Source organism: Cenococcum geophilum (assembly GCF_001692895.1).
Source record: "Cenococcum geophilum 1.58 unplaced genomic scaffold K441scaffold_40, whole genome shotgun sequence".
Lineage (NCBI taxonomy): Eukaryota > Fungi > Ascomycota > Dothideomycetes > Gloniales > Gloniaceae > Cenococcum > Cenococcum geophilum.
The window spans coordinates 442361-455272 of record NW_027137598.1 but is presented as its reverse complement, the minus strand read 5'-3'; the positions used below and the strand labels follow the sequence as shown (position 1 = coordinate 455272).

Genomic DNA, 12912 nt, shown 5'->3' with positions numbered 1-12912 from the left:
AGAGAGGGAGGCATAGTACTAGATTGTGGGTAGTATTTTAGGGGGTATTGTTAAATATATTACAGAAAGGAAGCATCTATGGGCGAGTCTAAAAAATTTAACTCTCGCGTATATATCAGAACGTACAGCGTAAAATCAGTCCTATATTTACACCTTAGTATCCTTCTACTACACCACGAGAGCTTCAAGTCTCTATATATATTCATAATTATATAAATATTCATTCATAATGGCTGCCAAATTATTCAATCGTTATCACTCCTTATGAATGAATATATCGTTATAAAGCAATGAATAAAATTATCATCGACAACCCTGGCCTCTCCGCGACCAGTGGTATCCTACTTCCATGGTTTGCCCTCGTGGTCAAAGAACTCAAGCTGCGAGCCATCGAACACGGCCAACCCACCTAATGGCACGCGGTCGTTCTCTATCACAACAATTTCCTTTTTTGCACCCAGGAAAACGCTGACGAATGCGTAGCCTTGTTTCCATGGAACTGAGAAGGCACGCGTAGGGCCGTTCGGTGAGTCCCCTTTTGGAGGGATCTGTTTTGACATCGACTGCGTGGTGTACGTCTGCGTGCGCTTCAGCCACTGATTGCGACTCGTTCGTAATAGTGTAATACTAACTCCAAAAGTGATCCCGATGCCTGCACTTATCGGGCTGGCGTTCAAATTCACGCCGGTGAAAATGTGCCGTGGACGGTAATCGGATACCACGGCGACTATCTCTTCATTGGAGCAATTCCTTACCCAGACGAATGGCTCTATGCCTTTGACTCTTCGATAAAGGCCGCCGACAGTGGTCTTGGCCGTGTGAACTTGTGGTCTTTAGGATTACGAGTCGAAAGTGCTTACATGCAATTCGCCCTCTACTTGTTGCGTATCGTCGTCTCTGATGTTAATATCTGTGATGAAAGGAATATCTTCTGTATCGGACCATATCTCGTCGATTTGCTTGGGAAAAGCTTCAGGATGCTTGGACGGCAGATGGCATTCTGACTGATGATTAGCTTCAGGCTGCAAACTTCCAGCCTTGTTCTCCGTGGTTGATGGAGGAATGTCCATTGCTGCTCGTATGTATCGATATCCTGGAGGCTAATTCGCGAAAATTCAAAGGCTAGCGCGTATATTTCCGCTAGCGTCATGAGAAAGGAGTCCCAGGGCCACGCTTACCTTTAAGTCTTTTCGGGGGCTGTGGCAAGTACCGCTATCGTACTTACCGGTTACAAGCTTGCCCTGACGTTGAGGGATTTTGTCCACGATTTCAACATTCCAGCAGGGATTCCTCCAGGTTTTCCTGCCAAAGCAAACGAAAGAGTGGCGAACTCTTTACCTCAGCGAGCTCAGACGTGATTTTTTTAGCTAGCGTCGGAATAACCTACGCCGTCTTCCGAATTGCAAAATCACGTCTGAGAGGCTTTGGCGAGTTTTGTTAAAAACGTAAGCAAAATCCGCAAAACGGATATTGCGGATATCTAATTTATTCATTCATATAACGCGTTATTATTAAACCCTATAGTCACATTTTTTTTAAGACTTAGGGCTTCTGAATGGTATTAATTTTATTATACGGCTATTGCTTGGTTCTGATATTAATTTCGTTAAAGTTAAAAAACGCGTTGTTAAAAGCGTAAGCATATATTATATCTTATTAAATAGTCTGCTAATATAGATAAAACTATATAAATATATAGATATCTACTACTTAAAGCTATTGCAACACCTAGTAGATGCTATAGTTGGGTCCTTCCTTAAAAATATCCTCACTTGGCCTAGAGTGCCTCTACTACTACTAGACGCTATATCCGTATAGAAAACCACTATGGCTTGGAAGAAAAACACTAGTTGTTGGGGTTGGAAGACTACAATTGAACGGGAACGCCAGCAGGTCTCGCGGAGCTTGTGGGAACTGGATAATCGTATACAGGAGGATCTTACGTCCCTGGCAGAGAGGCAGTTATAGAATATGTAAGATGAGCTTCTAGCCTTGCGGGAGGCAAGTAAGGGGGAATAATTAAGCGCGATAGATAGAGCTATTAAGCTTTTATATCCGTATAGCGGACGACCTAGTTAAATTGAGGTGTTAAGACGGGTAATGTATGGAAAGAGGGACTTATTCCTAGCAGCGAAGATGTTATGGGGTAAGAGCATGATAATGTAGGCGATTCCATTACTGATTTGAGCTTCCGTTGCTATTATTGTGTTGCCTTTAAATGTAATTAGAGAGGAGCAGCTGTTAAAGATACGGGCCATTTTAGGAGTAAATCCTGTATTTATATGTGCGGAGGTAATAAAAGCGTATATGGATATCCTAAAATATATTAAGGCGGGTTGGTTTATGCATGTTTTAATATCGCTAGAGCTACTATTAAGTAAACGGTTCCACTATATCCTTACTTGGCCCGCTTTTTGCTTGTATGTTTTCCTAGTTATAATTGATAAGTGTTATCTAGTTACTAACTGGGGTAAGAGCTTTTGGCCCTATTATATATAGCTCTTTAAGGTCCGATCACTGCTTGGTCCGATAGTACCGTGGTTTACATATACTGTAATACTTGATGAGGAGACGTATGTGAAGGTAATAAAGCTAGTGGGGTTTTATTGGAGTACAACAGATCTTAAACAAACGGATATTAATTGGCCTGACCTATTTATTATTAGGGGCTATATTAAGAGGAGGGATAAGAATAATTATAAGGCATTATTCTTTGTTATTAAAGAGGCATTTAAGGAGGCGGTAGTAGAGGAGGATCATATATCTGCGACCCTTGGCCAGATATCCGCAGGATCCAGTAAAATATCTATATTATCTAGCTAAACGCCCGCAGCGCCTAGTAGGATATCCGCTATTTTTATTTATCAATCAGTCGGGCGGATCCAAAATCCGGCAGGAGGTACTGTATAGTTAAAGGGACGAAAGGTTCCAAGTCCCGAATTAATTCCTAAGATAATTATCTTTCTTTATGCTAAAAATTATATCCGTGGGTGTATAAATACTATCCGTTTATAGTTTATAACTAAGGGCTATACTATAAAGCAGGCTAAAATAGCAGTGTGGAGTTATTATGCGATATTATCCGAATATAATAAGAGCAGGGAGTATTAAAATTTCTATATAGAAGACTTATTTACCCGCATTCTTATTACGTCGGACGCCCTGGCCTATAGTGCGGATATTCCAGATATTATCCGCTCTATTATATACAGTTATTATCCTGACAAAAGCCTAAATATAATACTACAGCGATTCGGATGGGCTGCCTAACGCAACGGCGTTACTAGATATGTAATTATCCTTATTAAAGACTGGTATAAGGGCGCTTTTGCGGATATTATACTGCTAAAGCGAAAGTCTTAAAAACCTACAGCCCCTCTATCTACCCGACTCGGCCGTGATTTTATTGCTGCTAGGATGGTAATATAGGAGGATAGGGTAGCGGATTTCGCCAGCGATCTAGCTTTATTTGTTATAATTAACAGTAATATTATCTTGCAGGTATCTGTTTGGGAGGAGGAGGATTAAATACTTAATGAGAATATAATATCATTAGCCCTGCCGATTGAGTATATGGAAAAACAGAAGAGGGTGAAGACTGATGTAGAGAAACGGGCGGTACTTCTAGATATATTGTACGAGCTTGCGAATAAAGCTACTAGATGTCTACGTAATATTCTGCTTAAGCCGTATAAGGAGATAAGTCCGTTATCTGGAGGTCCACGCTATTGCTCTAATTGCGATAATTCGTTGTAGGCTTATAAGGAGTATAATATTGTTATACTATATACTAGGAATATTGCGAAGAGTAAGTACTTAAAGGATCTATTTATAAGTGTTAAGAAGTGGATTAAAGGATGGCTTAATATAATATACTAGGATGCAGTTTAGAGTCTAATTTCCAGTTATATTATATCTAATAATTAAATCCGCATGCTCTGTATCCAACCTCTGCTAACTTATAAGGGCCTTAAGCCATGCTCTGTATCCAACCTCTGCTAACTTATAAGGGCCTTAAGCGGATATTACCTAAATGGGATTATAGCTTCCTAGGAGATGAAGTGGACGCGCTTATCCGCTTTATTTATAAGGAAGAAACGCGATACTCTAGTACTAGTGTTTTATAGGCTGCGTTGTAATCTAGTAGACGTGTTGCCGTATCTAGAAGCTCGTTATAGACGCCTCTGCCGTTAGTAGGTTAAAGGGGACCCGTTAGTGTATTAACTATAAAGAGTGCTGGTCTTAATTAACCGTTGTAAACCGAAGTACTACCGCCCTTATAGCTATTATTAGCACCTAGCTCGCAAATGGATATTACTAAGTCTTAAATACCTCAGCTTGTATTAACCTAAGACTTATAGGCGAACTGGTCCCAAACTATGTATGCCGCTCTATCGCAGTTATCTCAATAGCTATATGTTTAGCCCTTAGAGTAATCCGGATATTAAAGCCTATAGCGTAGTATTAAATCTAAATCCTTAGGGCAGTTTGAGTATCAGAGCTTATAGTATAACACTGAGTTTTAACTTTTAGATAAGCCTGAGGTTTAATATTCGCAATATAGCACTAGATCTCCAATTACGAAAAATCCTAAGGTTTAAGATCTGCAGTGTAGCACTAGTTCCTAGGTAGTAGGAAATCCGGAAATTTAGAATTTGTAACGTAGTATTAGATCTCCGCTCCTAGAAAATCCCGAGGCTTAGGATTTAAGTTATGATACTGAATCTCCGCTTTTAGGAAACTCTGAGGCCTAGGGTTTACAGGCTAATGCTTAATCTCCGCCCTCTGAACTGGGCGCAGTTTAGAATTCGCGTATTAATGTTCGATCCCCGCCTTTTAAATTAGGTGCGGCTTAGAGTTTATAGCCTAATGTTCGATCTCTGCTCTCTAAGCTACGCGCAGCTTAGAACCTACAGCCTAGTACTTGATCTCCGCCCTTGGTTTTGGATGTAACGTAGCTATTAGGTCTACCTCGCAGTAAGAGAAAATGAAAGGACGTGTCTGCGTACTTTGAAAGTAAGAAATCCGCTTACTAAGTAAACCCGATATCCGCTTATAACCCTTCTCTAGCACCTTAGCTAAGCAGTAATTCTATATTAATGTTACTTCGTAAGTTAACTAGACGGCGCCTACTTAGTTTAATTAGTAGCAACTTAATAGTAAAGGATTTGTGTGTTACAAATAAGCGTATATAAGGTGGTTAATGTTTACTATGGTAAGTTATAGCGGCGATTATTCGTTAGCGAGGTAATTTAATAAAATTGGCAGCGTGGATATTTACCTTTAATTAACCTTCGCACCTCTTCTTCCACTAACCTTCTACCTCACAGCACCGCACCGTAAACTTTACCGTTGTTGTTTTATCTACTGTCCATTAGCATGCCACTATTTATAGTGCCTTTATTTACACTTCTAAATACGTCTAATAGCTATTTAGTTGAGGAACTTGATATGCGCGACGTTGATGATGAAATAATTAAGGACGCTTTTAAGGACGCTCTTTCTTTTACTAATCCTTTAGGGTCTCTGCCTAAAGGGTAAGCTTTCTAATACTAAATTATGCCTGTAGCTAATATAATTTTAGGAAATATATACCAAAGCACTCTTTATTGGATATAGCAGAGCACTATAATAATGCTATTAGGAAATCCGCTGGAAATCCGCTTACCTCTTTACTGCCTGCCTCTTTGCTGCCTGCCTCTTTGCTGCCTACCTCTTTGCCGCGTACCTTTGAGCCGCTTATTTCTCCGCCTACTGCCTTTAAAAAGTTTAATTATCATTATGCTTCTGCTTCTCTTAAGAGGCAGGCTGATAGAATTGCTGCGTAAAATGTTGAGTATAAGATAGCCTTTAAATCGTATGTGTTAGCTATACTGTTTTAGTGTCTTATCTATTAATTTACCTCTTATAGTAACCCAATAGAAATGTTAGAGATTTTAGATAATGATGAAAGGAGCAATCTTAATGACGCCAACTCTCCTAAAAGCTTTTCTCTATCCTCTTATAATCTTCGCAGCCCTTATAAGCTCCGTATGACCTAAGCTATGATGTTGGATATTAATATGAACGAGCGCCTTCCTATTTAAGTGCCGTTAGTAAATAAATAGTATACCCTGAAAGCTGGTGCTTGGGAAAATATAAAAGAAGCTTGTTAGCGGATATATACCCACGTTTAGAATATTAAGGGTAACTCTAGTATGCTATGTGATCCGCTATACGCTTTATGCGTTAAGCAAGACTATAAATGTCGCGTTTATAAGCAGAACTCTGGGCCTTATTTTGGAGGTGCATGCTTAAGATGTCGCTTAAGTAGCAGGTTGTGCGAAAAGGTACGTGCTAATAGTATACTACTATCCTGTTAGCTAATACGTATATAGGATAGTTTGCTAATATCGGAGCCAGTTATACCTTAGCGCAAAAAACGTACGCAATCAGCTTCTGCTAGTAGTCTAGCTGGAACGCCTATTAAGAAGGTATAATATCCGCATTTTAACAATATGGATATTGCTAATATCTGTATAGCTTCGCACCCGCACCATCCCCCCTCTAGAGACCTTCCCTCCCCCTAAGACTCCTATTTGTAGCGATGTGCATAGCCGTAAAGGCACCCGCTCTATCGCTGCTCCTTTTACTCTTTTACTAATTCCTGGTACGCCTGGTGCTGCTTCTAGTACTATTACTCCTACTGGTACGGAAAATGTTGGGGTGTATTTAGCAATTGCTGTTTTTGCGCGCGTTAATATAGTTCGTGAATGGGTGGCTAAGGTAGTAAAAGATGTTCGGGCTATAGACCACCGGTTAAGTAAGCTTAAAGGTTCTCTAAGTGAGATAAAGGATGAGCTTGTGTTTATAAGGTGTGGTATTACTGCATTTATACGCAACGCTAGGTCACCGGATATAGAACTTAAGTAGATGTAGGTTGGCTGTTGCTGCGGGTTGGCTGTTATTATAGGTTTAGAGTAATAAAATAGTAACTCTTACCTCTCTGCTGCTATGTATGTAGGAATTAAGTCTCTGCCTTATATTTAATAGATATCCTTAATTAATATTATAATATCCGTATAAGCTGAGATGATAATATCCGCATAAGCTAAGATAAAGATATTTATATCCGCGCACCGTTAATGTTTACTAAGGTAAGTCACTATAGCAGATTATTTGTTAGTGAGCTAATTTAATAAAATCGGCAGCGTGGATATTTACCTTAATTAACCTCCGCACTTTTTCTTCCTCCACTAACCTTCTACCTTACAGCACCGCACCGTAAACTCTATTATTGTTGTTTTATATACTGTCCCTTAGAATACTATAATCTATAATGCCTTTATTTATACCTCTAAACGATGTTGATGTAAACAATAGTAACTAGGCGGTTGAGGAACTTAATATGCGCGACGTTAACGATAAGGAGTTTGATGCTGTTAAGCACGCTATGGCTGCTCTTATTAAGCCTTTGGGCTTTGTTCCTAAAGAGTAAGCTTTTTAATACTAAATTGTGCCTGTAGCTAATATGATTTTAGGAAATATGTACTAAGGCGCTCTTTATAGGATTTAGTAGATGATGATAATAAGGATAGAGTAAAATCCGCTGAAAACCTGCTTACCTTTTTACTGGATACCTTTCCGCTGCCTGTATTTTTGCTATAGGCTACTTTGCCATCTACTACTTTACTGTCTGCCTCTCTACTGCCGCCGCCTAATGCTTCTGAAAAGAGGCTTGATAAGGCTCGTTTGTCTTCTTTTCTTAGAAAGTGGGCTAAAAAGGCTGCTGATACGAATATAAAGCTTAAGATAGCTATTAAATTATATGTGTTAGTTATACTGTTTTAGTGTCTTGTCTACTAATTTACCTCTTGTAGTGACCTAAATACTGTATATGAGGTTTCTTCGGATAGTGAATCTTTAGATAGCGATAAAGATAAAGACCTTAATAACGCTGACTCTCGCAATCTCCGCAGCCCTTATAATCTCCGCAGCCTTTAAAATCTCAGCAGCCCTTGCAATCTCTGTAGTACTCCTAATATAAATAAGCGCCTTCCTATCTAAGTACTATTAGCGAATAAATAGTATACTCTAAAAGCTGGTGTTTGGGATAATATAAAGGAAAGTTGCCAGCGGATATTAATATACGTCTAGAATATTAAGGGTAGCTTTAATAAGCTGCGTAATCTGCTATATGTTTTATACGAGAAGTATAGCCACAAATATCGCGTTTATAAGAAGGACTTTGGGCCACATTTTAGGGGCGCGTGCTTAAGATGTTGTGTAGGTGGTAGGCCGTGCGGAAAGGTACGTGCTAATAGTATACTATTATTCTGTCAGCTAATACGCGTATAGGAAAGTTTACTAAATCCGGAGCCGGTTATACCTTAGGGCAGAAAATATGCGTAATTAGCTTCTGCTAGTAGTCCGGCTAGAACACCTACTAAGAAGGTATGCTATCCGCATCTTAATAATACGGATATTGCTGATATCCGCATAGCTTTATTCTCGCACTATCCCCGCCCGCGCCACTACGCCTCCCCCCACCAAGACCTCCCCTCCCATTAAGACTCCTACTTGCAGCAGTATGTACGGCCGTAGGGGTACCCACTCTACTGCCGCTCCTCTAACCCTTTCAGCAATTGCTAGCACGCTAGGTGCTGCTGTTGCTGCTACCGCTTCCGCTGGCGCCGGGTCTATTAGGGTGTATTTAGCAATTACTGTTTCTGCGCGCGTTAATATAGTTTATGAACGGGTAACTAATATAGTAAAAGATGTTCGAGCTATGGATCGCCGGTTTAATGAGTTTAAAGATTCTCTAAGTAAGATAAAGGATGAGCTTGCGTTCCTAAGGCGTGGTGTTATTGCACTTATACGCAATGCTGGGCTACCGGATATTGAATATGGGTAGATATAAGTTAGCTGTTGCTGCGGGTTGGCCGTTGTTGCTAGTTTACGATAATAAAATAGTAGCTTATACCTTTTTGCTACTATATTTGTAGGAATTAAGTCTCTGCCTTATATTTAATATATATACTTAATTAATATTGTGATATCTATATAAGCTAAGATAATGATATCCGCATAAGCTAAGATGAAGATATTTATATATCTGCACTATAAAATAGCCTACTGCTACGTTATATACTACGTACTAAGAAGATTATACGCTGGCTAGAGTTAATATTAATAAAAAGAACTCGATTAATATATTAAGACAGAAACGTACCATAAGCCTAAGTATTTGAAAGTCCTCCGGCATATTATCTGTAGCCTTATCAAATCTGTCCTTATAAGGGTCGTACAGTAAACCGCTAATATAAGATATCCGCATATTAAAATCAGTAATGCCGCCCTATAAGAGCCGCTCTAATTTAAGTTAAAGAATAGCAGGTGCCTTAAACCCAACGTCCTATATACGCTAACGCACAATGGAAGTATATCCGCAATTAAAACAATAAATTACTGTTACTCTTAGCATTTATTAAGTAAGTTATACACCGACTATTATACACATTAGCAGAGGTATAGGTGTAATATTAGGATAACAAACTATATAAATATATTCAGCAGCTTCTCCTAGTACCTCTATATTCTCATTGATATCACCAAAGCTGTACATAAGGGGATTAAATGGCAAACCGGCTGCAGTTAATAGGAAGGCGTTAAATGTATTTACGCCGTCCTTCGCAAGTTTCTTATATCCGCGCTATAGAATTGAAGGAGCCTTAAAATCCGCTGAGTGCCGCCTATATTATATAATTGAATCCTTCCTGATCTAATCTGCAAGATAGCGGATATCCAGCGCTGGAGACTTAGTCATATGTTCGCTGTTTATATGTTTACTAAATACACGCTCAAAAATATCGCGGAGCGTGCTAGTGTAACTTATTGTAAGAACACTCTATTTAAACAGCTCGTCTATACCAAACGTCGAATTCCCGCGCGTCTAGAGCAACTCCTTGAGTTAAAGATTTAGCAGTTTATTAAGGCGATCCGTCTCGAAGAAGCTATCTGGCCGCCCTTAGAGGTTGACTAAACTATTGGCAAGGATAGCCCGTTAAAGCACTGGATCGCAAGCGCTTATTCTAACTAGTCGCTATAGGATCAGCATATCGTATGTATAGTTCTTCGACGAGCTTCTAGCGAAGTATAAGCAAAGGTAGGGGATTATACGCTTTAGTAGTCCGATATCCGTATGCTTAATGGCATATTTTAGAAGCTTGTAAGTATTAATAACCTGCAGGAACCGGATATAATTAAAGAACTCCGTATTATGGTTATTAGCGGCGGAGCTTAATGTACCCACAGAGGACGACGTTGCTGCTGGCTGACGTGCGTTGGCAGGTGGCTCTGAATGATTAGACGTGCGCTGATTTGTATCGCGGCATATATCTCTTAAAAAAGCCGCTGTGTGAATATCCTTAATATGCTCCAGAAATTGCTGCGGAGATAGGTTTCGCATATATCACTCGGCCTCACCATCTGCCTTAATGTTGCACTTGTTGTGGATATGGAGCAGGAACAACGCAACAACACGAGCGTTAAAGCTTTGGAGGATTAGCTCTTCCATATAATAAAACGGGGCCTTTTCCCTAGGAATATTGCGCCGACCTAGGTAATTTATATAGGTATAGAGCGCTGAAAACTACTGCGCGGCTTGCTTACCCCTATAGAACGTACGCATAACTATATATAGGAAGTTTAATCGCATATGCTATAGCCCTAGAATAGGCAATACCCACTTATGGCTATTATACGCACCTTCCGCCTTAACCCGCTCCTCTTTATATGATTGGATAAGCTTTGCGGTCTTCTGATCTCCGTATACTAGGAATAGCCGGTCGTTAAAAGCGGTTTCGTGATTATACTGCAGTTGGTCTAGGAAGATATTCTCCATTACGCGATAATTGCCGTTGATAGAAGCCTCGCTGTCTAGAATAGGTCCTAGAGTTACATGCTTTGTCCTTCCATAAGGGAGAATATCAACTGCTGGTATACGCGGATATTTGATATCCGCGTCAGAGTCAAATATACTATTAACCGCAGTAGGATATGCGCATTAGATAGCGTCCGTAATAAAACTTATAAATATCCGCTTCTAGAGGTCGTCAAACTTATTCCCAGCTGTATTAATAACCTCATCTAGCTTGAGTTAACGGGTGTTGTTTAACATCAACTGCTTAAGGCCCCCTTCAGGCATGCATACTCCGCGTAAGATCTTTCCTGTGGTGTGCGAATTAAACTTGCTAATCTCGCCGATAACCTGATGTCGAGTCTTTTAGCAATAGTTAAAGTTATTATAAACAATGCAGACATTATTATAAATAGACAGAGACTTAATTAGTTTCTTAAAGGTTATTAGCGCTAGAAGTACTAGTAGAATTAATAGGACCTTCCTTGGAATGTTTAGCTAGCCCGAGCTTTTTAGCGTTAAGAGTTGTGTAACTATTAATTAGACTAAGGCCATATAGGAAAGATAGCACATGGCGCTTTATACTAAGCGCCTAAAGATATAGACTAAGTAGACGGGCGAAACCATTTGCGGAGTTCTAGGTGAACCCTAGAAGGAATATGGAGGCAACTATAACTATACGTCCGCCGTGCGGATCTTGACTACGTTCCTCTCTATTTAGTGCGGATATCCCCTTAATAAGCCGGAACAGCAGCGGACCGTACTGCTGAATAAACTTAGCCGCATTCTTAAGGTTAATATCCTGAAACTTTATATCTGGAGTCTATATATTAAAGGGGCCGTGTTGTAATTATAGTTGGCGGAGCTCTTTCCAGATACAGCGGATAGTACAGGTTATTAGCGTTGTATAAATATTAGCCCTATTAATAAGTTCTTCTTGTATTTCCTTATCCTCTAGTAAAGGAATAAGCAGGTCCCCTACTTTCTTCTTCTTCCTATTGCCTCTGTGCCTGTTTTTACTTTCTAAGTACTTAGAGACCAGCCTATAAAAAGACTAGCCCTATTGACGTAGAAGGTCCTTAATAATATTAACCTTCTTTTCCTTTAATATCTTTATCCGACTAGCAGATAGAATATCCGCTGGAATATCCGCTGGAATATCCGCTAGAATATCCGCTGGCTATAGAGAGGGCTGGCGGCGTGGGCGTAAGCGTTTAGCGTTGGTGTTTACTGCGCGGCTCGGCGGTGCAGAGGTAGAATTAGGGCCTCTATGGCGACGAATTCCTCTTAACGTCGCGCGCGTATAAGGAGCTGAAGATCTCATAGCTTTATAGAGTAGGCTTTTCTCTATAATTTGGTGTAATTTTTATGTTGACAGGTATTGTGGGAGGGTAGATCAATTTTGTTAAAGTTAATGAGGTCTTCTTATATAAACGATGTTTAGGTTTTCTATAAATCTCGCCAAAGTCCCTCAGACTAAGAAAACGATTGCCGTCCTAAATCAGCTTAGCGGACGGTGCGGATATTCCTATATCCGCACAATCGATTTCTTAGTCTGAGCTTCTGAGGTAAGCGAACTCTGCGAATCTTTAGCTGCGCCTCCTGCTGCCCAGACATGCCAAGTATAGTTTGTGTCTGCCTCCAACTTACCCGAGGTATTTATAATCATCTAAGAGTGAAATTTTTAACTCATTAGCATTTATAATCGCGTTCTCAGGATTAGAATTTGCAATAGCCTTTATTCAAGCACATGAGTGATTGGAAGCACCAAGCAGCCAAGAAACCGCACTGCCTCGAAGTACAACCAAAACAGCTAAAGCAAGGCAACAAGGCACCCAGACGACACTGGTTTGTTGCGCAATCGCGAAAGGCGCAGACTGATGCTAGTCGCAATTTTGAGAATACACCCACCCCTTTCGTTGCAAGCTAAAAGACGGCAACCCGGCCTTTTCCATGTTTCCTTCTCCCAGGTGTCAGAGAATTGTTCTGACGAGGGCATAATCAGTGCTGATGAA

The 12912-nt window shown here is 40.1% G+C and overlaps 1 protein-coding gene across 1 annotated transcript; it reads right to left on the bottom strand.

Annotated features, from left to right (window-relative positions):
* Nucleotides 1-278: 278 nt before the first annotated feature.
* Nucleotides 279-1323, bottom strand: K441DRAFT_220656 (uncharacterized protein). The gene is made up of 4 exons (XM_067640589.1): nucleotides 1179-1323; nucleotides 861-1093; nucleotides 633-809; nucleotides 279-578 (listed from the first exon to the last, which is right to left on the bottom strand). Exons 2-4 carry the CDS (start codon nucleotides 1068-1070, stop codon nucleotides 342-344), a joined length of 624 nt encoding a protein of 207 aa, XP_067500724.1. The 5' UTR covers nucleotides 1071-1093; nucleotides 1179-1323; the 3' UTR covers nucleotides 279-341.
* Nucleotides 1324-12912: the final 11589 nt, after the last annotated feature.

Coding starts and splice junctions, on each gene's coding strand:
- K441DRAFT_220656 (XM_067640589.1), bottom strand. CDS start 1,070: ATGGACATTCCTCCATCAACCACGGAGAACAAGGCTGGAAGTTTGCAG. Junction 810..860: donor AAGTAGAGGGCGAATTGCAT/GTAAGCACTTTC, acceptor CACACGGCCAAG/ACCACTGTCGGCGGCCTTTA. Junction 579..632: donor GCATCGGGATCACTTTTGGA/GTTAGTATTACA, acceptor AAGCGCACGCAG/ACGTACACCACGCAGTCGAT.